The 26,966-nt window shown below is 40.8% G+C and overlaps 1 protein-coding gene across 2 annotated transcripts; it reads right to left on the reverse strand.

The window, feature by feature from the left end:
* Positions 1–3,546: 3,546 nt before the first annotated feature.
* DMRT2 (doublesex and mab-3 related transcription factor 2) lies at positions 3,547–12,533 on the reverse strand. Of its 2 annotated transcripts, XM_072610861.1 has the most exons (4): positions 12,037–12,533; positions 10,436–11,083; positions 7,400–7,502; positions 3,547–4,905 (listed from the first exon to the last, which is right to left on the reverse strand). In XM_072610861.1, exons 2-4 carry the CDS (start codon positions 11,024–11,026, stop codon positions 3,845–3,847), a joined length of 1,755 nt encoding a protein of 584 aa, XP_072466962.1. In that variant the 5' UTR covers positions 11,027–11,083; positions 12,037–12,533; the 3' UTR covers positions 3,547–3,844. The 2 variants fall into 2 exon arrangements, with proteins under 2 accessions (XP_072466962.1, XP_072466971.1); XM_072610870.1 differs by lacking the exons at positions 7,400–7,502; positions 10,436–11,083; positions 12,037–12,533 and adding an exon at positions 5,566–5,642 and having other exon boundaries at positions 3,548–4,905.
* Between the last annotated feature and the right edge of the window lie 14,433 nt (positions 12,534–26,966).

Consider the following 26,966-nt stretch of genomic DNA (forward strand, 5'->3'; position numbering starts at 1 on the left):
ACAACTCCACTTCACTTAAATCCAATTCACTGGCAAGTCAAGATATCACCCGTGATGTCATTGGTCCCCTTTGAAAATAAAGGAAAAACAACAATAAATTGGAAATTGACTTTGGCTCTTTACCTCCCTCACTTCTCATATCAAATCAGTTGCAAAGTCAAACTCATCCTCTCATCTCTATTTAAAATACCACCACACTGATATAGACCTCATCACCATCCCCTTGTATTATTTTAATCACCTAGCATAGGTTCTCATCTCTTCCCTCTCCTTAATTCATCCTTCATGCCATTGGGCAGAATGAACTATATTATATATGGAAGAGCATTCCATTACTCTACTCAAAAATTTTCAGTGACTATTGACTCTAGGGACTTTCATTGGTTTTTCCTCATGCCTGGAATATTCTCCTTCCTTATCTCCACCTCCTGGCTTTTCTGGCTTCATTCAAGTCCAATTAATACCCCACCTTCAATGAGAAGCCTTTCCCAATCCCCCTTAATACTAGTGTCTTTCCTTCTGTGGATTCTCTCCCATATATATCTGTCCTCTATGTAGTTGCTTTCATGTAAGTCTCCCCCATTAGACTGTGAGATTCTTGAGAGTGGGAATTATTAATTACCCATAGTGCCAGGCACATGTTGTTCAGTCATTCAGCTGTGTCCAACTCTTTATGGCCCAGTGGACACATCACACTAGGTCCTTCTATCCTCCTCTATCTATCTCCTGAAGTCTGTCCATGCTCCTGTTAGTTGCTTGCAATACATTATCTATCCATCTCATTCCTCTGCTTCCCCTTTCTCCTTTTGCCTTCATTCTTTCCCAGAATAAGTCTCCTCCAATGAGTCCTGTCTTCTCACTATGTGGACAAAGTATTTAAGCTTTAGCTTGAGTATTTGTCCTTCCAATGAATATTCAGAATTAATTTCTTTAAGTACTGATTGATTTGTTCTCCTTGCTATCCAAGAAACTCTCAGAAGTCTAGGTGCTTAATTGCTGCTTACCAGTTGAGTCACAATTTTTTTAAATGCCTCTGCCTAAAGTCTGTAGAACCTGGCAAGCTTTCCATGTTTATTTCATATGTTTTACCTCCAGGTACACTTAGGAACCAGGCAAAGCATATTAATTCTCTTCCCCCAAACAACTTTGTGATCTCATGCTTTTACTGAGGCAATTCCCTTTGCCTGAAAACCCTCTTCCCTTTCTTCTTGTTCAGTTATTACTTATCCTTTAAAGATAGGAACTGGAATCATGAAACTCTCTCTACTAAAGCAGGTCAGCACCTCCTATCAGTTTATACTCTTAGAAATTTGATTGGAGCAGTAATTGTTAAACCATTTATCCAACACAGCCAGTATGTGTCAGAAGCATCATCTCTTTCATGAAGTCATTCCTGAGGACCTTGGATAGTTACCATCCTTTCCCCTCAAGCCTCAAATTACATTTTGTTTCATAACTTTAATGCACTTCACATGTAACAGTGTGAATTATACATATTCGTGGTGATTTCTTAGACCCAGTCAAGCTCTTTGAGCTTGTATATTTTAAACTTCTATTAACCATTGTGTCAACCAAAAGACAATCTGTGCTCGGTCCACTGGGATATTAATACATATTTGAGTGTGTGTTTACATGGAGGCAATTCTTATTCAAGTATGTGTTATACTAGATGATATTTGAAGTCCTTTCCAAATCTCTAATCTATATTTATGGGGCAAAACATTAAGAATTTCAATGCTTTGTTGGATCCATAATAAGAGACTTTATTATGTTCATTCCCTCAACCAAGTGGATAGCAGCTCATTCACGCCTTCTCATTCCATGTAATTCTTGTCCATATCCTTCCATAAATCTAATGCCCCAGGGGCCTTTTAATATTTCATGAATATCAAAGAAGGGTATCCATCTGTTATTTCCCACTCTTACTATATGACTTTCCTTTCTTTCCAAACTTACATATTCTCGAGGGCAGCTAGGTGGTGCAGTGGATAGAGCAACAGCACAGGAGTCAGGAGGACCTGAGTTCAGATCTCACGTCAGACACTTGACATTCGCTAGCTGTGTGACCTTGGGCAAGTCACTTAACCCAATTGCCTCACCCTGGGTTATCTCCAGTCATCCTGATGAATATTTGGTCACTGGATTCAGATGACTCTGGAGGAGAAATGAGACTGGGGATCTGCACAACCCTCCCTCACTCAAAAACAAAGTCAAATGCAAGTCATTTCATCATTTCTCTGATGGCATGGTCTTCTTCAGTAATGAAGGACGAACACACACACATGTTCTTGACGGTGGTTTTTCTCTCACTTCACTTACACAAGTCATCACTCTAACAGATTGCAGCCCATCCATAGCTACCAGGCATTTTTCCATTGCTCTTTTGGTGGAGCTGAAATTTTGATTATTCTGAGACAGTAATGTTCCATGAATCATAACTAGATAGCATCCCTTATATCAATAAAATAGAGAAAGAGCAGACCAATGAATTGGGTATGCAATTAGAAAAGGACTAAACAGAGGAGAAAGAAAAATCCCCAATTAAACACTAAATTGGAAATCCTAAAAATTGAAGGTGAGATTAATAAAAATTGAATGTGAAAAACATTGAATAAATAAAACTAAAGGTTGGTTTTATGAAAAAACAATAAAATAGCTAACCATTGATTAATTTAATTTTTAAAAAGAGAAAAGAAAACCTAGGTGAATATTTCTATTAAAAAGATAAATTTCTGTGACATGGAGTTACAGTACAATTGAAAGCACTCTGCAGTTTCTCAAATGCAATTCAGTATCCCCTTCTCTTCTTATTCAATCCTGGGTCCATTTCATGGTTTATCAGTGGTACCCATCCAAGATCTAAGAACTAACAAACTTATTCAAGTGTTTGACATCCACCTGCATGTCATAACCTGGGCAATAGGCACTCTTTATTACCAGTAGGTTAGCCATTAAGTGATAGATTTGTGACTGTGGCAAACTACATAATAGATTTTAAGAATAATAAGGTAACATTGTAAAAATAAAAATAGAAAAGTACATAAAGGAACCACAGGGCTGCTTTTAATACCCGGAGATAAACAGCAAGTTATGTTATAGAGGGGAAAAAACCCAGAAAATAATGGATTTGGAGTCAGAGAACCTTGGTTGGAGTTTTGACTCTGATGCTTACAATCTATGTGATTCTGGAGACTTTTTAACCATCCTCAGTTAGATCTCAGTTTCCTCATCTGAAAAATGAAGATTAGATGATCTCTAAGGTCCCTTCCAGTTCCAAATTTATGATCCTATAATCGTTTTTACCATCTTGAGTTTTAGATGGCCTAGAAATATGTGAATCTAGAGACTTATGCAATAATCCTTACGCTCTTCTCAGAGCATTTCTGCCATTTTCCCATAATCACCAAAGTTGAATTTACCCAAAACTTCCAAAATGCAGAATTAAAAGAGACATCATTTTGCCTTACCCTCCCGGGTGTTTCAGCATCTAGCTGACTTAATTCTATCACAAGAACAAGTGAACGTTTCCTATCTACCTGTGCAGACAGGATTAGTTATTTCAGCACCTGAGTCTGTTCCTATGCAATTTCATTTTTATTGTTGTTTTTGAAATTCTGTGTAGAGCATAGCACTTTACAGCTTGCATCTAGGTGGGTTGTCAGTCTTCAGATTTAAATATATTTATTTGAATGGGGAAAGGCACATGCATGCATATGAACACATTTTTAAATCATTGTTTACATCATCAGTTCCTCTGTACATTTTTTTTCATTAAAAATAGTTAGTAGCTGGCAAAAGTTCTGCAAGATGTCAGAAGTTTCAAGTCTCTCTTTTAAGCAGTAGTTCATTGAGAGACATGAGTGACAGCAGATGAAGGTCTCTTAAGAATAGACTCAACCGAAAATGACAGAGGTTCATTCGTGGAAAGTTTCGCACCAACTTGTTTGGCTGCAAAAAAGTCTTTCGCGTACCTGTCTATTGTAAATTTGTATTTCTGGTTCTCTTTGACTGAGCACTCTCTATGTTTCTTAGCTGCCTCTTCAAAGGATTCTTTGACAAATGATGTTTTTAACTCAGGTCCTGATTTGTCATTAAGTGTTTGCTGAAATAATGAGTGGAATGGATTATATTTGAGTGGCAAAGGGTGCCTGCTGCTTTCTTTGCTGATCTTGTTTAAGACATGCTCTTGAGGAGACACAGAGTCCTTGTGAGAGATCTGTGAAAAATTTCTTTTGGGAGGGGAGAAAGCTGATCTTTCACGAGCTTCCTGAAGGGCACAATGAATTTCATTTCTGGAAGTTTGGATCTCATGAGCATGAGGCAACAATGGAGAGTTTTCCATTTTGGGTGACATCATGCTATGTTCTACATTTTGTCCATCTTGAACTTGGGACACCTTAGAGTCCCAGTTGGCCCCAGGTTTCAGAGTCTGTACTGAAGTAGTTGCATTTAGTAGGCACTGTTGGTAAAGGAGAGCATCACTAATGGGGCCGCACTTGGGCCAGACTAAGAGCCGGGAAGACAAAGGGTACTGCCGATAAGTGGTGGCCACACTGACATTAGAAGAAATCAGTTCCATGTTCCCAGATCCAGAATATTGCATAGTTAGATCAAGACAGGTAGGCAAAAAATTGCAAAAGTCCTTGCTTGGAGTTTCCACTGGAGTCGGGCTATAGGCAGTTTTATAGGTGTTATATTCAGGTCCGTGCACCATGCGGTTAGGCAGAAATAAGGCAGCAGCTTGAGTGGCTTCCATCATCTCTCTCTCTTTAAATTCTCTCTCTAGCATAATGTTCTCTAGTTCTTTATCAGCAAAAGCTCGTCTTTTTCTCATCCTGTCGCTCACCGGGGGAGGCAGAGGGGACGTCCCTCCCAAGTAAGTCTCTGCTGGAATGGGGCGATAGCCTAAAGAGAACAAGGGATAAAGACAAATGATATTAATGTGTAAAAAGAACAAATGACTGAACGAAAACACAAGAAGAAAAAACTCAAGAAAAAGAACACTCATTAACAACCTGGTTAACAACATTTAAGAATCACCTATCCACAATTCTACATTACTAGAATTTTCTAACCCCCGATATATGGAGCAAGAGGGTAACTCCAGATTCTACTGCACAAAATCTAAGAGTTAGAAGGGACTTGAGAGGCTACCTAATCCAACCCATACCTGAAAAAGAATCCTCTCTACAATTTCCATTGTACATTTTCTCCACCTTTACCTTTTGGGGGTTTACTGACTCAAAATTTGATGTTTTTCACAAGCTCTAGCATTGTTAGGAGAGGATGCTGCTTAGTAATATGAAATAACAATGCTAGAGGAGACCTTAGAAACCATCTACTACAATTCCTTCATTTTACTGGTAAGGAAACTGAGACCTAGAGAGGTGATGTGACTTGGCCACAGTGCCATAATTCTCTGGTAGCAGAGCCCAAGGCCAAGGTCTCATGACTCCCAGAGTCCAGTATTCTCACCATCCTTCCAAGTTGCTTCATTTGTTTCCTACAATAATTACATTATCATCACATCACCCTTTTTTCTATTATCAAAAAAGAAATCTATACCTAGAGCAGATGTCATATTTATTTTCTAAAGATGGACCATTATGTACACATTGTTACAGATGTGGAATAATCCAAGGATAACTAGAAGAAAAGAGAAATAAAGAAATTTAATGCAGATTAGTAAGAAAAACGAGAGGTAAGATTCAGAATGAATTTCAGGGACAGTAAGGGAAGCAGAGGACATTGGGAACGCTTTTGTTGCCTAGCCAACACTGCATTGAACATTCTAGTTACTCTTCTCAGAGGGGAAAAGTCAGGGAAATAAAATTCACTGGAAGGCATTTAAAGTACCTGGTGCATGTGTGTGTGTGTGTATATATATATGTATATGTATGTATATATGTGTGTGTGTGTGTGTATCTTTCCCCAAGCACTAATTATCTTGGCAGAAACCAAAATGACTACATTAGAACACAGATTAAGTCATCTCATATTTTATGACTAGAGACAGGGTCAAAAACAAAGATTGATGTAATATAAATAGCACTTCTGGCAACATAAAATACTTTGGGTCTGTCATCATTCACCAGTATTCACCACTATCAAATTTGTTTGAAAAGTCTATTGTGCCATTTGTGTTTACATAATGACAAATCCATTGCACTCATTTGCAAATAAAATAAAAATGAAAATTAATGTTTCTATTTCTATAACACAAATCTTTGCCAGGAAGTTATTTATCTAGATTTAGGCTGACTATTTTGTACAGGCAGTCCAGTTGCACTTTTAAAATATGATCTTTATCATCATAATTCTGTTTGCCCACTTTATGACCAAATTACCTTCTGATGGGCAAAAAAAATAGTTTGAGATCTGATCTACATAGCACAAAATATGGCAATGGAAAATATATGCTTTTCAATCTGAATTTTCTGGGATGGAAATAAAGAAAACAAAATACAGTGATAGATTTTCAAAAGAGTTTTTTTTAACAACGTAGTCATATGTTGTTTAGCAGGTATATGTATGTATATTTATATATATATATATATAGCCTTCTTTAAATGAAGGATACAACATATATTTTTAAAGAAAAGAAAAGGAGAGAAACCATGCACGGCTAGATCTGAGTACCAGAATAAGTGAACACCTATAGTTCCAAAGGCTACACAGCCCAAAGTTACTCTTCAATTCATTTGATTTGATATAAAAAAAAAAATGGCCCAAAAAGTCATTGGGAAGAAGTGTGTTTATGAAGCCACATATTATTTAAAGCATTGTTTTGGGTAAGAAATTCAGGCTACAAAGAAAAGCATAGCTCAGAGGCAGCTCTCTGGAGGGAAAGACAAAAATAAATTTCTCTAAGTTAATTATCCAGATTAGATGACGATACCAATCAAACTGCTAGGTTCAACTCCTTACTTCACTTTGCCCACTTAGACACAGCCCCTGCAGTGTTCAGCAAAGATGAGGATGAAGCTTCCTTTCTTTGGTTCTTTCTGTCCAATTAACAGCTGTTCTTTCCAATCACACTCACAGTTATCATTAGCATAACCCTGCACAGGAAATTTTCATGTTGCCTAAATTATCTATTGGCCAGTAAACTGCAGCTAAATCTGTTATGACAGTTTAGTAATAAACAAGCCATCCCAAAAATGGCCACACTCAGCACAAACTTATTTATGTTATTAAGAATGAATGCCCTCTGCTGTGGCTATTTGGTGCAAAGGAAGCCTTCAGACCTTAGAAGTATTTTCTGCTCAGACTTCTCCACATGTCAATGAATGTACAAGTCCTGAGAAGCAGAGATGAGGCAGCCCAGCATAGCTCATTTCAAGTGCAAAAGACCTTAGGTTCCCCGAGATCAAGAAGATATGTTTTTGTTTTGTTTTACCTTCCAAAATGCTTTTGGCCAGCAAACTGGGTGCCCGGACTTGTCTCTGGTAGACTGCTTTGCGTTCAAAATTATTCTGTTTCCCGGAGAGCCCTTTCTTGTCCTGCATGTAGGGAGGAAGCAAAATTAACCAGGCTCCCCAAAGAAAAGAGACAATGATGAGGACATAGTTCTCAAACTTCTTTTTCATTTTCCTGATGTGAAAAGAATCCTAGACAAGATGAAATGAATGTGTATATATAAAAACCTCCATGGCAGGCTCTTCAGAGGGGAATGAGGTTGGTACCCTGACTATCAGAGGAGGGATAAGGTCAAGAAAAGAGAAGTAGCTACCCAAGAAATCAGAAATATAAGGCGCAGGCAATCCAGGTGATTCTTTCTAATAGCTTGGGGATCCAGTACCCCTTCTCAGTCATCACCCTCCCCCCATGTCTCCCCACTCCACTCTCCATTCCCTCCAGTATTCTTCCAGGTCCTGGGAGCCCTTAACAAGTTGTTTTCCCAGGCAGGCTCCCTGCTGCTTGTTGCCACTCCAAATCTGGCATAATCTTCCGAATTCCCACCTAAATGTGACTACTCTTCTCTCTCTCTCTCTCTCTCTCTCTCTCTCTCTCTCTCTCTCTCTCTCTCTCTCTCTCTCTCTCTCACACACACACACACACACACACACACACACACACACACAAACACACACACACAGCATATACAAGACTGCTCAGAGTAAGGTCCCACAAATGATTTAGAATAGAGTAAGAAGAGCAAACTCACTGAAAACCAAGGCACCAGTTCAGAGGAGATCAAAGTCAAGAAGAAATGTATCCTAACCTAAGCATGCTGAATGGACAGAGAGGAGACTGGTTGTAATGATTCGTTAACTACTGACAGGAGTAGATGACTATCCTAGGTCAGTGATTTGGGAGGCTAATTTTCTCCCCCTCTAAGCTCTGAGCATCTAGGATCTCTGTCTTTAAAGATCCCCTTTCTTGTCCCCTTGAAAATGCAAGGTTAGTCCTTTATGCATTTTAGGAAAATGAGCACAAAACTAAATCACCCAGAACAGCCAGGCGGAGGAGGGAGAAGGCAGTTTCTCAACCATAACCCCATGAACAGTGATGTGGGTCATAGCACGCAATCCAACTCTAGCACATTTAGCTAGGCTGAAATCTTAGGCCTGGGGGAGGGCTGGGCTTCCAATGGTGGGGAAAGCTCAACAATCCTCCTCTGCTACCCCTATACCTCCAGCTCTGCCTTGACTACAAGTGTAAAAGACAGCCCGCTTAACCCTACCTAGACAAAAGAATCTAGGAGGAAGGTGGTGGGCTTGCTTAGGAAGGGAGGGGCTTCTTGGTTTTTCTGTTGATGTCATCCTTCTGTTTTCCTTAAAAACCTTGAGTTGGATGGAGACAGAGCAAGCCAATTTATTTCTGGTGCTCACTACCAGGGATCAGGGAGATTGGGATCTTGCTAAAAATAAATTCAGGTCTTCTCTCAGTATTCTTTCTATCTCCATTCCTGGTAAGAGAAGGAGCTGTCAACCTGAGGTGTCATTTGGTCAATAAAAAGAAAATGGGATAAGTATTACCCTTTCTAGTATTAGCCGTGGTAAAGTCAGGCAATGGCTACCTCATATTTATATTAAGAGGGAGTGAGATTTGAAGCCAGGAAATTTAAACTTGCTTCTGATAGACAGACTAGGTTTGTGACCACAGGCAACTCACTTGTACTCTCAGGGCCCATGGGCAATTCTCTAAGACAAAGTTAGAGATGAGTTGCTGATTTGCATCAGTGAAGGGAGTCTCCACACGGTGAGTATCCTACCCCATTGAAATCATATTCCCCTAATTCTTTCCCATCTTGACTTAAGGGTGATCTCAGCCCTGAATTCTTTCCATTCCATTAGAAATGTACATAAGGAAACCTCTAAGTTACTCAGTCCTAGAGCTCAAGCTGGCAGGACAAATAAACCTTAGGTTTCCTCCTTGATCTTAGCAGCCTGACCATTCAAAAAAAAAAAGTCTGAATTCAACTAACAACCATTTATTTATCAGTTCCAGTCTAACCAAAGACAAATTAGTTGAAATGATTGCGGAGGGGGAAGAGGAGAGAGGCATGATCACTCAGCCAGGTACAGAGGGAAGCCCCACTATTACTGTCTCTCTAGACCCCAGAACTCTAGGTCTGTCAACTGAGAGGTTCTTCCATACCGGTTTTAAGAGTGAAAAGAGGAGGGAGCTGGGTTCAACCATAAAGAAGGTAGAAGGTGGCTGTCCTTGATCAGTTAGCTTTCTCCCCTCTGGGCCACTAGAATCTTTGAAGAACCAGGATGATGGAGCAGGAATGGTGCTATCTTTCTGAATGTTCATAGGATCATAAGATTTAGAGCTGGAAAGGACTTTAAACATTTTTAATCCAACCCTCTCTTTTTATAGATGAGGAAACTTGAGTCCTAAAAAGGATTAGTAACTTTTTACACGCAAGCAGGAAAAAACGCCTGTGACTGAACCCATGCCCTCTGTCTCAGACTCTGTCGCTCATGCCACTGGACCAGGGTTTTCTAAGCTGAGGTCCATGAAATTTTGTGTTTAATACATTTAATATCTATTCAATATTTGATCATTGTATTCCAATATACTTGTCTTCTTTTGTAACCTCGTGCATTTTATTTTTTGCATTTGAAAACATTGTTCTGAGTCCAGATCAGATTGCAAAAGGTCCCAGGACATAGAAAAGAATCCTTCAACAGACTTCTCCTCACTCCTTAAGATTCAACACACACAAACCCCAAACTCCCCTCTGATTCCCCCTAAAGAGTGGGGCTCCTGTTACCTGTATTGAGCGCGCGCGCACACACACACACACACACACACACACACACACACACACACACACACACACACACACACACACACACACACACACACACACACACACACACACACCTCGGTGCGCTCTCCCTCTGGTGGAGGTTGTCCACCACCACCACCAGTCTCCCCTCCAAACCCAGGTGCCACCCGTGCACTGTAGTCAAATACCCACCTCGGTGGCCTGCTGCCTCCGGAGTGCCACCTGAGCCGCCATGACCCGCTGTCTCTCCACTACCAGCAAGCAGTTGGCACACTGGCAGTCCCGCCAGCGACAGAAGCGCTTATGGCCCTTCAGGCAGGACACCACACCGTGGTTTCGGCAACGGGCGCATTTAGGTGTGCGGCTCAGCTTCCTCTGCTCGCCCCCGCCTCTGGCACAGCTGCCCCCTCGCTCCGCCTGTCCTATCGCCTCGGGCTGCCCCTGAAGGGGCTGCTGAGGAGGCAATGACCGCGGAGCCGGGCCCTGCTCCTGCAATTGCGCCCGCTGCTGGGGTGGGTCCGGAGCCCCAGTGGATAATCCTTCCTCTTCCCCCTCTCCTTCTTCCTCTCCTTCATCTTCCTCCTCTTCCTCGTCTTCGTCCTCTTCCTCGTCCTCCCCTTCCCCGCCTGTTGGCAGGGAGCTAGACCCATGCAACTGGGAGAGCTGCGGAGGCAGCAGGGACGGCGGCGGCATCTGCGCTCCCTGGCCCTCTTCCTCTAGCTCCAAGCTCTCCACGTCTATCTCCCAGTCCCCGGGCGCAAGGGCTGTCTGAAGTTCGGCCATAGCCGCGCGCCTTGGGTCTCCCCTCTATTCAAGCCGTAAGTTGGCCCGACGTGCTCACTGTGAAGACAAAATGATACCCAAGAGACCCAACCCAGCTTCAGTTACTTTCATGATCACGGAGCCCTGCCGACACTTAATTGATCTTTAATTTGCCTCAACGCTACTCATTCTTAATTAGAGTGTGTGCAAGCACACAAACACACACACACACATACACACACACAAACTTTAATGCACTTAGCCCCAGGACATACAAACCACTGATCCTTATCACTTTAGCACGAATGAAGTGTAATTATTATCTACATGTCACGTTTCTGTCAAATGTGGTCATGCTGAATTTATTACCTGGATCTTACGCCAACCCGGATAACTAACTGCACTTTGCTCCATTCATTAAACAAATCTCGTAAAAGTTATTGCCTTTCTCTCTGGATTCCTATACAGAGTTCCTGCGTCATACTTGGGGCCTATTACTTAAAGATTAAAATCTCTATTCAAATGTGTACATATCTCCGCTGTTGGTCTAGGCCAGGCTAGGCCACCTGTCAGACTTCACTAAAGACAGATTTGTTTGGCGGCACCAATACAGAATCTGTTTTTCCCTTTCTTGGAAGTTGATTGTAAACAAAATCCTGCCATTCGTAGTTATCTTTTCACCCAACCTAACACTTTGTGAAACTACAAACCAACACAATTATGCCCCATCGGTGCGGCTTGGTTTTTAGGATTATGTCCCTCATTCTCCAGAAAGAATTAGAGGTTTTTAAAAGCAAGTTCGACTTCCGATCTTTAAATACCACCAGAACACTTGTTACAAAACTCCCGAAAAGTCTTTCACACTCGCAACAACTGAGCTATGTAAGGCCGAACCCGGGTAGCTAGTACATGACATGTGCCTTGATTCAAATCTGTTAAATCACAGGACCTGGCTTAAAACTTAAAAAAAAAAAAAATAGAGGACTTAGTTCACCTCCCACATCCAATTTTCCCCAAGCAATTGGACTCACCAAAGATATGTGGTCCAGGGCGTCAGGAAACACAAATGACATCCAGTCTTGTGATCTGGCTCTCAGATTGCTGGGTGCGCTTGAGAATTGAACCAATCAGTTCTCTGTGGAGATGACAGTCGGGACAGGGGACTCACTAGATGGGGAGTTCGAAGCTGGCGGAGAAAGAAGGCAGAAGGGAAGGGGAAGGATGGAAGAGATATGGACAAGTTCTCAGTAGCCCATAGCAGGCGTATGAACTCCCTTGAGGGGCTGAGGTGTGGAGGCTAAGAGCTTTTTGCAGCCCTAGACTCTGGGAAGAGGAGCTGAAAGAACTGCGAAGTCGTGGAGACGCCTGTGGGATCGCTCTAGCAGAGAAAATGTAGGGGAGATCGTAATGCTCCTGCTATGACCAAGGCAGCTTGCTTCTTTGCACTGCTCTGAGGCCTCACACACAGGTCGGTCTACAGTAACAGTCCCAGGGCCGCCTCGCCCCTTCCTTGTATTATCCGCACAGAGGGCCGCGCTCGGGACCAACCCATTGGTAGGTTGTCAGCCGATGTGCGTTCTGATTGGCTATAGTGTTTCCCTGGCCCTACGTCCCCTCCGCCTTCTCGGTTACCGCTCGTCTCCTCCCCTATGGTGCCCTGCCAAGACCGGCTGCCCGTGCTTTCGGTAAAGCGGGGTCACCTTTACCAAAGCAAGAACTAATTGGGCAGCTAACTGGAGTCTAAGGAAAAGTCACTGTTTCTCTCGGGTCAGAAAACAAAAATGTAGCCAACTGACACATACGGAGGCACACGGATAATGGGTTTTCAAAGCCGAAATTGTAAACACAAGGGAGAGAAAGTAATAAATCCTACCGCAGGAGGTCAGAGGGACTAGCTGCGTGGGATACGTCACAATCGTTCTAGGGATACTTAAAATTAAACGAAAGTTAGGAGAGGAAATAATGGCATTCTTTTTCTTCTGAAAGCAATCATTATTCCAAACTCTCGTCATTCAAAATCTCTGCACACATTTAATATTTATGTGTACGTAGAATCTTGCATTCTGGAAGCCCAAAACTTTATCGTATTACTCACCCCTTCCCCAATCGTAAAGTTGTCTTTTGTTTTTGTTTCTAATGTTTATCCAATATCGAATTTTATTTTTCTGTTGGGATAACTAATGCAGCCACAGATATGAATGTTTATCCTTTCATAAAAGTAACTACCAGATAAGCATGTTGTGTTAACCCAGTGGGTTTTTTTAAGGATGATTATTTTAATATGTTTTAATTTATAAAGGAAAGAGATTTCCTACCGCTCTTCCCTTCAACTCCAAAATTACAGCAAACTTCCTGGAAATAAAAGCATTCACTGTGATTAACCTCACACTATATTAAAAGGAAACGTTATCCCTTTAATTCGTATCTGCTTTATGTATTGATTTTTAAAATTTGAGGGAATAATTTGTTGGATACACCGTGATATGAATGGGTTAGGTGAGGGAATAAGAAGAAATCACCTAGGGGTTCGGAAGCTGTTCACCACTGAACTGGGATATGTTGGCTTAGCTCCAATGATCATTTTCCCCGAGCATACTTTCTTCAGAGAATAGTCAAACGTCAGGGTGTTTGACCACCATCAATTTACTAATTACTTTAAAATAAAAATTCCTCCATGGGGACCCCTAACTCCCGCCCCCCAAATGATGGAGGCTCTTCCTTTGTGTTGTGTTTTTGAACTGTTGCTCTTTCCCGAGAAGATTCATTAATTAAAACGACCGTTTCTGTGCATGTTTTTAGAAAGTATCTTCCTAAACTCCACTTGATGGGAATATCTGAGGCTCAAAGGGCGTTTGCATCCCAATTTGGCAAAGGTGAACAGGAACAGGCTGGTCTTCGATATTTATACTTCTCTTGTGATGATTTCAGAAAAGCTGTCGTTTTCCATAAAGGACAAAATAGAAGCAACAACAGACAGGTTGTCAAACAAGGAAAGAGCAGATAAAGACTCAATTTACATAAACCGTTCCTACACAGTCTACTCATAATATCGCTCTTTTGTTTGTACAACGTGGCTTTTATTTCTCCAAATACTTTAAAATACATTAGCTCATCTAATCCTCACAACAATCCTAGGAGGCGAACAATTTTGATGAAACTGAAGTCCAGACGATAAAACTGAGATCCAGAGAGATTATGTGAATCGTTTAGTATTGTACAGAAAAATACTCGTAAGCGCTGTCAATTGGGTATCAAAAGACATAGATTAGAGACTCAGGTCTGCTGCCTCCCTTAAGAGAATGTGATGAGTGCACCCATAAATCTCATGCCAGTTTACCCTCAGAGGTACAGCACTTGCACACCCAAAAGGAAGCACATTTTGTTTTCTCTTCTGTCTCCTTCCAAGTCCTCGCCCCCTATCCCCTAAATGTTAAATATATTTAATCTTGAGCAATTTTCTTGAGTAATTATAGTATATCCTTAGATTTTTTTTTTTTACTAATCCCTGTTGAATTTTTCAGTTTCAATATTTGACAGCTACAATTTTACCTTCACAAATATACATGAGCATGTTTCTCCCCAGGAATATGCATCATAATGCAAAACCGCAATTACACAGTATATGTTGTACATTTTACAGATTATGTGATCCTTTATTTTTTTATAGTTGGGAGAGGGAATAAAATATCTTTCTTTAGAAAGCCATTTTAAAACGGGGAAGGGGGGTGGAGCGACAAACAAATTGGCGAAAAAAAGAAAGTAGGCTTGCACACATTGGGCTAACCAGAAAATAAACTGTTGAGAATAATCCAGCTCACTGGTTAAATTTAGAAGGGGAGGAGAGGTTTGAGAACAGAGGAGTAAAGAGCAAAGCAAAGAGAGGGAAGGAGAGGAAGTTAAAGAGGAGGAAAAGGGGAGAGAAGGAGGGATAAGAAAGGAGAAAGGAGGGATGGTAGAGAGAGCAGTGCCACAAGAAACAGTGGCAGAGGGAGAAATAAAATTAAGAGAGAGTAAACGGGGAAAATGAGAGGCTATTCCCCAAACCGAAAATAAACAAAAGGCATAAGCTCCTCCAGTTTAAATAAAAACTACCTAAAGTAGAAACCTCTGAGCCTTGTGTACTGTAAACTGCCCACAAAGAGAAAAATACACTCCAGGCCAACGTTCAAGCCCGGTCCAAGAGCGCAGCCTCCATCGGTGGTAGACAGAACTCTGGAGATTCAAGGAGAAGGGAATGAATATTAGTAGCTATTTCTAGAGAACTGGAAGGAAATAGGGAGAGAGGAGAAGTTGAGGGAACAGCGAGGCGGCGATGTCTGTTGAATGGAATTAATTCATACAAGTTACTTAGTTTGCTGGAGCTGGAACAGACCTTCGAAATAACCTAGTCCAACCACCTGGTTTGTACTTGAGGCCCAGACCCCGTGAAGTGGCAAGTGAAGTCAAGAAGCACGAGTATCAGAGCAGAGATCTGAATCCAGCTCTTCGTCTAGTACTCTTTTCTCTATACACGGCTTGAGCTGGTCTGAAATGAATTTAATTGAACTGACTCGAACTGAACTGAATTGAGTTGAGTTGAAATGAAATGAAATGAAGTGAAATTGTTGGGGTAAAACACCCAAGAACTAGTAGAGAGAATGGATGATTCTGGGCACGAGGAGAAAAGAAAAAAGAGTGGGTTAAAGAGATGACTTCCACTCCTTCCTTCCCTCAACCCCACCCACACCATCCCCCTCGCTCTTTCACCCTCCCAGTGAAGGATCCTGGACAAGCTGACTGAGTCCTCCATCCTTAGGTGCTCCTTTCAGAACTCTCTCCAGAATTCCCGGAGAGAAAGCTCCTGTTGGTTGCTGCTGCTGTTGTTGGGGGCCGGGGGGGGGGGGGGGTCCTGTGGGTTCAGCATAGAGCTCACAAACTTAGTTGGCCCTTTTCTAGGGACTTCATAATAACATAGTCCGGTATCCCTTCCTTACGAAGAAAATAACTGCCAGCAAAATAAGCCCATTGCGCCCCTGCTGGCCTACATCCCATCACCTCGCGCCGTTCCAGCTCCCCCAGCATCCCTTCTGTCAGCACCAGCCCGCAACCCCTTCTACTCGCTTTGTTTGAAAGGTTAGAAGGAGTGCAACAGTTCATTCCCATGCTAGAGGACCTTTTGGCAGGGAGCGCCTAGGCAGAGCGAGGGCTCGGGCCCCTATCCCGCTGCTTGCCCCCGGTCCCTTTTTGGCAGACAGCTGGCTCAGCAGTCTCAGGGGGCTGAACGTCGAAGGTGTGGGACTTGGGGGGGGGGGGGGGGGGGGAAGAGTTAAAGTCCTTGGTGTCCGATATTATTCCTCCTCAAAGGAGATCTAGGCTACCGTTTGACTTAGAAGCATGACTAAAAAGCAAAGACCCTCGGAATCCAGTTTTCCCTCTTGGGGTCCTTCTCTTAAAAAGGGGTCAAAGCATGACAGAGACCTGTTAGGTGAGGAAACAGAAGTCCCTTTGGCTGGTAAACCGACACCGAATTACAAAGAGAAATTCTGTGAGTCATTCTAGTAAATTACAAAACAGTTTGCCTTATGTTTACCTTACCCGCGGGGAACAGGAGAGTCGAACCACGGCTTTTCCAAGGAGTGTTTGTCTAACTTTCTTCTCCTCTTAAAGATTGTTTGCCTTAGCTCCCGCCTTAGCAGCTCCCCCATCACCACCACTTTCTAGATTCTCCCACCTGGCTGCCCAAAGGCGGCCCTCAGCCGCTGCTTTCAAACTTGGATGAAATCAAGCAAGGAAAGAAAAAGATAAAGCAGAGGAATAGAAAATCTCTTTTAATAAGTGGACGGGTGGTTTTCCTTCTTCCCTTTTTTATTACCATCCTTCCTCCAAAAAAAAAAAAAAATCCGTTGTCCAAAACTACCTTACTCTCTCCCTTTCTTCATCTCTCCATTAACCGTTTCTCTGCAGTACTTTTGTGCTATCTTTGCAGAATAAGCATTTTCAATCCTCTCCTTTCCCCTCCACCCCACGCCCGGAACCTCTTCAGTGTCCTGGACTTCTTTTCCTTTACTGTGTGATGAGGTTTGGTCTGTTTTATTTTCAGTGATTTGGGTACTTTGATGCCTTCTCTGCCAGCCCACACTTCCTAGCCCAAGCTCAGTTCTAGGGAAGACTCCTTGAAAGCTTCCTATTCTCCAAGAAGCTGCAGCAGCCTCGGGTAATTTATAAGCCCTCTCCGCTCTATGAAAGAGTTGTCCTCTCTTTGTACCTGTCCTCTGGGAGAAAAGGTGAGGTTCCTTCCCACCCCTTCACCACTCTGAGTTGGCACGTAAAGAAGGATTGGTCTGGATGCGTCCTCTCCTCTGTCCCCCCAAACCTAACACCTACATAGCTGAAGATGTAGACATGTTTTGATTGAGAGGAAGATAAGAGAAAAGGTGATTTTTTTCCCCCGTGAGGCCCCTCGACGAGCATTGCTGATGAGGGCTATGATGGATGTACACAGATTCAGTCTGTTTCACTTGCATAACTCCAGTCCAACACCAGCTGAATCAAATGGCTCTTGGAAACTCTTCCCCTCCATCCCACAGGAGATAGCAAAGGGCAATTAAGAAGCAAAACAAAACTACAGTTTGAACAATTCTGACCATTCGGAGAACAGAGAATAACAAATAATCCCAGATGGGATTTCTTGGCTATGATTTCCCAATTTGTTTTGTGTAATCAAAGACAAAACTGTCACGTGCAACTGCGGAAATCATCTGGAGGGAGGGGGGAAGGGGAAATAAAATACATAGTATAACTGCTGTCAATCTTGCTTTCAAGGCAGTTCCTTTCCCTCTTCTTCTAAAAAGCTAATCAAAATTAAAATGAAATCTGACATCCCATATAAGCCACATATTAATGTCACTTACAAGTTATGTCCTCTCTTGATAAAATAGGCAATCTGAAAGAGATTTTGGAGATCTCACAATATAACCCTCTCTTTTTACAGATAGGAAGTGAATAATGCTCTGAGAGGTGACAAGTGTCCAAGGCAACTCAACTACTTAGTGGGAAGATTTGGGATTAGAAACAGGCCTCCCAACTCTTTGTCCCAGGCTCATTACACTATACCAGAAGTGGACCAAATTTACTGTATCTGGTTTCCAGTGAATCCTTAACCAAGAAATCATAACTTTCTGTTTCCCATATGAGCTCCTCCACTCATTTTTCTTTTCTCTTTGCCCTATCTTCCTCATTAGAAAATATTTCACTTCTCAAGGGGAAAAGTTTGGGAGCAGGGGGAAATATGAAGCAACTAAAGGGTTTGTTGGTTTCTCAGGAGGGTGTCAAATATAAGTCAGGAGATGTGATAACATTTTTTTAAACTCTCATTTTTTATTTTTTATGTATGTTAATATCTGGAAATGTCAGCAGAGCAGTTATCTAGTGGTCATCCGGAAGTGCTGTTGCAATTCTCTCCAGTACAGATACAACTAGTCTAAGCATCTCTCTCTAAATCTCCAACTTCATTTCTCTTCTTCTCCTTTGAAACTAGGTACTGGTTGACCCTGCAGTGAAATGAATTGACTAGGAAAAATGACAGCACCCCCAAATGCCAAAGATTCATGTCATCCCTATGCCCAAAACCAAGGGGACCAATTCATCTTTCTCTCTTCTCTCAGAGAAACTCTTAGAGATAAGATGTTCTTCATCACTAACAAAAATAGCAAGTGTTGGGAACCTCTTACCTATCCTTTAAGTTCAGAGGTTACCTGGAATCAGATTAGGAAATCCTAAGAGAATAATATCTTATAACTGACCTCATCTACAAATTTTTATGGTAGGAATTCATACTAGCCAATAAACACCTGAGTCATCTGTCTCACAGGGCCACAGTGCATTGCAAATAAGGTAATATTTGTAAAGTGCTTGGCAAAGTAGTGTATCAATATAAATTATTATTAGTATTTCTTACTCCTTGGCACAAGTCCATGGGGAATGGCATCAGTGGAGGGGGAGGGGCGTATGACCAGGGAAGGAGAAAAGTCCTGAAGGAACAACAGCTGTGGAGTCAGCTGAAAAATTCCTGTACTTAAAAGATAAACAAGTTGAGGCCAAAACAGCTTGAACATGTCACATGCTGACTTTTTAATTACCCTAGCTGCTAGTACCTTTCCCTTAAAAATTCCCTTTTGTGTATTTCATATATGTGTTACACTTACTTGTACATTTTGTCTTCCTCCATAGCTGTAAGCTCCTTGAGGGCAGGGACCAGGTTAGGTGGTAGTGGTCGTAGTTCTTAGTTTGGTATTTGTTTCCCTGGAACCTAGCACAGTGTCTTCCACATAGTTGAATGACTGGTTGAGCTCTGAGTCCTTGGAGGAGAGAAAAACAAAGTGATTACGGATCCTAGTTTTTAAACTGCCAGTCCCATGAGATGTGTGATTCATCAGTTATCCAAATTAGAGACACAACATGGCTCAGTGGAAAGATCACTGGACTTGGAGAGAGTGAACTTGGGTCCAAAACCCACCTCAGGCACTCACTAGCTCCATGACCAAGAAAATATTGCTTTAACTTCTCAAGGCCTCAGTTTTGTCATCTTTAAAATAGGGATAATAACTTGGCACTACCTGCTTTAAAATGCTGCTGTGAGGAAAAGCATTTTGCAAATGTTAAGGTTTCCTGTAAATGTGAATTATAAGTTTTCTTTAGTTTGGCTCTGTGATTTCAGGAAACTGTTGGAGTCAATTAATTGCCAGCTGTTCTATGTAGCCTCATAGTCTTAAAGAGAGTTGCTTGGGGCACGGAGAGGTTAAGAAATTTGCTCATTGTCATACAACCAGTCTGTGTCAAGAGGCCTGTCTTGAACTGGGTCTTCCATATTCCAATGCTGGTTCTTCAATATGTCCCACTGCCCTTTGTGAGTTGTTATTATTTTTATTTGATTTACCCTGGAGAGAAAGACACCAATGGGAAGAATGAAATTATGGTGTAGGTAAATAAGTGGAATAAGGTATCTCAAAATCTGTGCTACCATTCCAGTATTAGTCTGCTGTTACTACAATGCTGTGGTTACTGTTTTGTGGTGTAGAAGGGTACAAGAGATTAGTATCCCATGGACTGAAGGACTGCACCCAAAACCTGCAGTGTAGCAGGCACATACCATTAATCGTCCTCTCCTTTCAGAGATGAGGCCCCCACAGACCCTCCCCATACCTCACACAAGACTCTCATCAGATGTTATGAGACTATTGCCAGGATGTTTGTATTCAACTCTGCTTTAAGATATTAAAATCTCTCCTCTGAGGGGTGATTCTTGGCTGCCTCAGTGTTAGGACCATGCCTTGCTTGTTTCTTTGCAGCTCTGAGTCCTACAGCCTCCTTTGGCATTCAAGATACTAAGGCTGTATAAAATGGAAGCTGTGATTTTAGCTCAAGTAGAAACAGACTATAGAATTATTGATTTCAAACTATTCGTGTATCAAACTCATTGACTAAGAAAATAGGTACATTAATACACTGTTGGTAGAACTGGAACTTGCTCAACCTTCCTAGAAAGCAATTTAGAATTGTCAAAAAATTTACTAAACTCTTCATACTTTTCCTGTGGATACATGCCCTAAGCATGCCAAGACAGAAAGAAAGGTCCTATAAATACTAAAATATTCACAGCAATATTTTTCAATGGTGAAAAAAACTGGAAATAAAGTGAGTACCCATTCATTGGAGAATAGTTCAACCAATTTGTATATCAATATAATGGAATATTGTTATGCCATAAAAACAACGAATATAAGGAATTATTGGAAGGATAGGAAAACTTGTAATGTCTTATGGAATAATAAGAACCAGAAAAATAACATGTTAACCACTATAACAATGCAAAATACCAAAAATACCAAGAGGCAATCAATATCCAATTAATTATAATGACCAATCCTGATGTAAGTGAACAGACACTCTTCCCTTAAAAGGGTGGGGGGAGAAAGCTAGGGGACTATAAATGCAAACTGTCTAAAAGATTTTTAAAAGGGTGTCAGTTTTGTTTATCTATTTTTATGTCTTATGATGGTAGGTTAGAAGGTGAGGAAATTATCAAGAAATAGCTATGTTATAAAAATAAAAGACATCAATAAAATTTAAATTTAAAAATCAATAGCCTTGTCATTCACTGTATAAGTCACTTCTAGCACCTTGTAATTCAAAGCCAAGCATCGTTGTACTAATCTATCAGACTAATGCTTACAGTTATGGTATTCTGGTACCATGGTGTTATTATGGTACTATAGTGTTGGTGCTTTGATGCTGGGTCCATTAGTGTTCATTTTCATCTAAAGGCCCATGGACGTGATTTTAAAGTACCAATACTTGATACAATCAATAACTGTCAAATGTGGGGAGGGGAAGGGATCGGGGAAAAATCCATTTTCTGGAACCATACCTCCAAAGAAGCTTTATCCTAACTGTGCCAGGGGACATTTCTGAGCTAGACCTATGTTTCCAGGATCAAACAACTCTTCTGAACAGAAATTTTGAACTAAAATTTTCCAAGTCAACTCACCTGGCCCAGAATTATCTCTTCATTTTCCCTGAATCCCTTTCCCATCTCTATCCATTGCCCCAATCTTATTTCCTTCCTTTTATTATGAGTATCAAAAGCTAACAAAGACTGGGATTTAGGATCATCTTGCACATTAATTTGCCCATTGAACTCTCACGATATTAGATTTGGCCTTCAAGAAATTGTTGGTAAATACAGAGAGAGCAGTTTCATTTGAATGATGAGGTCAGAAACCAGACTACAAACTGTTGAGAAATATGGGTGAGAGAGAAGAGAAAATAGATATAGACAGCTTTTCCTTGGAGTTTAGATGTGAAAGAGAGGAGATGTAGAATAATTGCTTGAGCGAATAGCTTTGGAAGGACAGTTTTTTCTGTAGTCTGGGGTTCTTTTTATCAAAAACAAAAAACAAAAAAACAAAAAACTTTTTCTTTTTTTGCATAATAACCATTTACCAGTATACCTTTCCCCTTTTCTCCCCGTCCCCATCAAAAGAGAAGCAGTTAAGCAAAACTAACCAATATAGCACCAATATCTCTTCTTGTCTGATACATTCAACATTTATTTAAAATTCAGCTCCATTTGCATTTTTCTTCATATTACTGCAGCCATTGTACATATTGCTCATCTGGTCTTAGTTTACTTCACTTTGCGTCAATTCATGCAATTCTTGCTATTTTCTTTGGTTTTTTCATAGTTATCATTTATTTTCCATTGCATGAATATGCAAGGATATGTTCAGCCATTCCCAATGGATGCCATCCACTTTGTTCCAACTTCTTTGCTACCATAGAAAGAGTTGCTATGAATGTTTTGGTATATACGGGATCTTTTATTTTGTCTTTGGTATACTTGAGGTATATGCCCAGTAGAGGAAATTCTGGGTCAAAAGATACACACCGTGTAGTAGCTTCTCTCAAAAAATAGTAATTGTTTTCCAGAATGGTTAAACCAATTCATAATTAATGTATCAATGTACCTGACTCCTGGGGTCCCTCTATGTAAGGGAGGCAGCCCCTCCAAAGTGTAATGAAGAAAGTCCATTTTTTCTACATTTCTATTTTTAATAATTCCAGGGATAAAGTTGCAATATAACACAGTCCCTGAAGCAAGGTATTCAGACAACCAATGTTTGTGGTAACAATTATTCTGGAGAAGGAAAAAAAGAAGAAAGGGATACCTAGGCACTGAGTGCGAGAAAAAAACCCAAGTGATGCCTACAGACTGGAAACTTATAGAAAGAGAGAAGGGTGCAAGCTCCCGCAGTCTATACTCCCGGGTGCGTGTGTTTATGTGTGTATGTGTGTGTGTGTGTGTGTCTGTGTGTGTGTGTGTCTGTGTGTGTGTGTGTGTACCAGAGACACAGACAGATAAACACTGATGGAAAGAGACAGACACATAGACAAAGATGTAGAGACATAAAAGAAAAGACAGAGGAAAAACAGTCGGAGAGAGACAGGGAGAAGCACTCAAAACAGATGAAAAGAGCTATATAAACTTTAAGACTTCGAGGAGCAATCTTTCCTTTGAAAGCTTTGACCCCAGAAGGCCAGGGCTCTGGATAAGAGCGGTCGAAGGGAAGGGGGAGGAAACTGACCTGCTTTTCATTGATATACCATGTGGTGGGCTGCAGGTGCAGCCCTGCTCCCTGCTCCCTGCTCCCTGACACCCCGGGCCCTCCTCCCCATCTCCCCTCTCCCCACCCCCTCCTTTCTGTAGAGAATTTATTAGCGGGGTTAGGCCAGGCTAACTAAACTGTAGCCTCAGTGCAATGGTCCGCGGAAGAATGCTTTGATCCTGCCCCGGCGTCCGAGGGTCCGCAGTAGATTACATTGCCAAACGCCAGGGATTCCCGCAGCGTGTAAGGTCACAGGCGTTGCCGGTTCATCTGAAACAAATTGCCCTCTTTCTTTCCTCTTCCTCACAGGAAAAGGACCTGACTGAGTGTGCTGTGTGGAACTGGGGTGTTAGGGAGAGACAGAAATGGGTCCATGGGACTATGGAGGGATGTGGAGGGAAAATAAATGGGGGAAGGGGATGCCGGGGAGGGGAGGGCACTCAGACTCAAGAAAAAGAGAAGCCTCTCTTGCCCACGGAGAGAAAGGGCGTCCCTGGCACGGTCCAACGTGGGAAGCCACCGCTACTGGTTGGTTTCTATCCTGCCACCAAACCAAGCCAGGGAGCTGGTTCCTTCCTCTGTCTAATGTATGTTCCGTGCAACCCCTGGAAGCGTAGGAGGTAGAGATACCGAGAATGTGACGATTTGTGTGTACCTATGTCCTTTGAGGAGGGGACAACAAGTTTTACCTGAGTGAATGGACTCTAGGGTAGTTGGAGTCCCCAAAGATCTCTTTCACATCTTTTAAGACTGCCCTGGGCAGAATAGAGGGTTTGCAATTTTCCTCTCCTTTTACAGAAGAGGATTATACTGGGCTTATGCATGAAGGGAGTATTGAACTTGGGGCAGTTTTTCAGACCAGGCAAAGACTCCTGATTCATCTAATCTATCTTTCTGTAACTGAAATCTAGGCAGTCTTGGGCTCTTCCAACTTGCCCCAACGTTTCTCCAACAGAGACGTTCAAACTGTATCTCCTTCCCTTTCAAACAGAAAGAAAAGAGAAAAAAACTTTCTCAGGCCTTCCCCTTCAGAAACTACTAAAATATGCTGACTTTGAGGGCCCTTCAAATGTTCTTCTCCAATTGAATTTAGCAAATGCTATTAAGTATTAAACATCTGGAATGCGTAGGATAGTAGGTAGAGAGCTAGTCTGGGAGTCAGGAAGACCCAGGTACAAATCCTATCTACCACTACCTGTTCATAGATAAACCTTTTAATCCTCTCAATGCTTAAAAAAAAAAACAAAAAAAAAACCACCTCTGTAAAACTAAAAATGACAGACAAATTATTGGTCTATACTAAGGAAGGAACGTTCTAGTCTAGAATTCTCTACGTATGTAGGGGATGTGCAAGATATTATGTGTGCTAGACATACAAAGACAAAAAATAAAAGCCCTACCCCCTGCTCACACCTTTTTCTCTGCCTGACACTTCATGCCACCACTGACTTCAGGGGTGTGAGTCTGTGTGTGTGTGTGTGTCTGTGTGTCTCTGTCTCTGTGGTGCGATGAAGAGGGAAGGATGGAGATGGGAAGCATCTCCAGAGACATATTTTCCTGGGACTAATTCTTAATGCCTTTGTAAAAGGAGAGCAAATTATGACAGTGGAAAATGTCAGCCAAATGGTAAAAGATTATAGGACAAAAAAAATGAGACATTCTCTAGCTCCAGCTCTGTCTCTAAACAATTGTGTGACCCTGGAAAAGTCACTTAGTTTCTGCATATTTCAATATTCTCATTCATAAAATGAAATGAAAAATATCCTGTCCTTGCTACCTGACAAGATCAATAATTCTATCCACTGCCCTACCTACCTACCTCAATATAGTTTAACAAACTTGCATTAACTAACTGCTTTTACAAGATACAAAACGTAACTAATCCCCAAAGTCTTACCTCTTCAAGCTCAATACATATATAATGTGCACCATATATATACATATATGTATGTAATCTCCTTTGCTCTTCACAATAATCTTTTGAGGTAGATGTTGCTATTATCCACACGTTACAGATGGAGCAATGAGGCAAAGAGTGGTTAAGTAGCTTTCAAAGGTCTTCCTGCCTCTAGGTTCAACTTTATTTACACCAAAATACCTCAAATAAAATAACCTAGATGAACATGTGGATAAAATTCCTTCTGTGAATTTCTAAATGAACAGCATGTCTGTACTTTGGCCCCTAGAATTACAAACACTTTTACTACACAACTAAATGAAGGATATCTTAGAAAGCTGATAATGGTTAGCTTTAGAGGAGGCATCTCCTGAGTCCTGTCCATATCAATTTCCTAGTCATACCCACAAACTAGCACTCCGCAGTTGGAGCCAGAGCCTCTTCAAAATGTCTTTTCTTTTTACTTTTATCCAAACTAGCAAAATTTATGCAGCCATTTGTGAACTTCTAACTCTTTTCTGCAGAAGAGGTCAGGGAGTCTTTATAATATTGTGTTGACCTCTGATTGGCCAGAACTTTAAAAGGGAATAGACTTGTTGCCTTTTTAAAAAATGGATCTGCATTTTACTAATTCCAATATATGGAAGTAAACAACCAAATAAGCAGCTATGCAGTTCACTATAGTATTCCCAGATGCCGTAACAACTTTGGCAGATCTATGATCTAATATATATTGATTGTACCTTTATATGTGGCAAGACCTGTTTAGAAAGAGATTTTTCACTCTTGATTGCTTTTTAAAAAATATGTTTCTGAAATTGTTGTCTTAAAACATGCTTGCAGTGGATCAATTTTATTCAAATATTATTCAGATGCAGGATCTTTGGAGGGGAGAGGGTACTGTAAGAGATTTCTCTGCTTTTAAAATCTATTCCATTATACCACCCTACATCATTCTCCCCCCTCCAAAAAAAACCTCTTCAGTTCAATAAATTCTTTTGAAATAACATGCTTTAAATTCATTTCTGGACTGAAGAACTATGATTTCCAAATTTCAAACCTTTCTTTAGTCAAGATATAAGTAAAATTGTTTGCCTGAGTAAAGGAAATATCCATACTGTCATTCAAGGATCCTGTTTTCACTCCTCATAACTTTCTAAAAATATTATCTTTGTGGGTGAAATTTTTCTGTGCATAACCTTGCAAAAGTGAAGAAAGCTTGAGAACAGTGTTATTTAGGAAAATATGATATGTACTATATTTGCCTATTTAAAATATCTAGATTTATTCCTGCAGATAACTCAAAAACAGATGAAATAGTCAAAAATTCCATACATTTAGTCCACAGTAAGAAAATCCCCTGGGAAGTTTAGATGTAAGATAAGTTGCTGTATCAGAATTATATGTGATTGAAAAATCACTTTAGATTATGGTTTCATGACATTTCATAGATATTAAGTATGGCAGAACTATTTAGATTAATATCAAGTTTCACAAGTACATACCACTGATTTCTAAAGAGCTTTGTACTACATGATACATATGAGTAGGTTTCTTCTTTATGAAGTTATTAACAGAATAATGAATGGAAGTTGATTGTGGTTTTAGCAGCAACTCCTATATTTTTTTTTTAATCCTACAGGAAAATAGTCTAAAAGAAATCCCCATTATTTTGTATCATAATATAGAAGTAACAGGTTTAAGCAGATGAGTCAAGCAATTGTATTTTACTTTTAAAAAGCATTTTATAATTAAATGGCATTACCCAGGATAATTGATATCTTTGATGTAGATTTTAATAGACAAATCTTTTAAAATTAATGTTACAAAAATAACTTTACCTTTTACATTTTCTGTTTTTTGTGTGTGGTTGCATGCATTACTTAAATATTTCATTAACAAAATACCTTGCATTTTATAC

The sequence above is a fragment of the Notamacropus eugenii genome, chromosome 1, assembly GCF_028372415.1.
Source record: "Notamacropus eugenii isolate mMacEug1 chromosome 1, mMacEug1.pri_v2, whole genome shotgun sequence".
Taxonomy (NCBI): Eukaryota; Metazoa; Chordata; class Mammalia; order Diprotodontia; family Macropodidae; genus Notamacropus; species Notamacropus eugenii.

Excerpts from the sequence above, each read along its gene's own strand:
- DMRT2 (XM_072610861.1), bottom strand. The coding sequence starts at position 11,026 with ATGGCCGAACTTCAGACAGCCCTTGCGCCCGGGGACTGGGAGATAGAC. Across the intron at positions 7,503-10,435 it reads GGAGGCAGCAGGCCACCGAG|GACAAGAAAGGGCTCTCCGG; the intron begins GTGGGTATTTGA and ends CCCTACATGCAG. Across the intron at positions 4,906-7,399 it reads GGCCAAAAGCATTTTGGAAG|GCTATCGCCCCATTCCAGCA; the intron begins GTAAAACAAAAC and ends TGTTCTCTTTAG.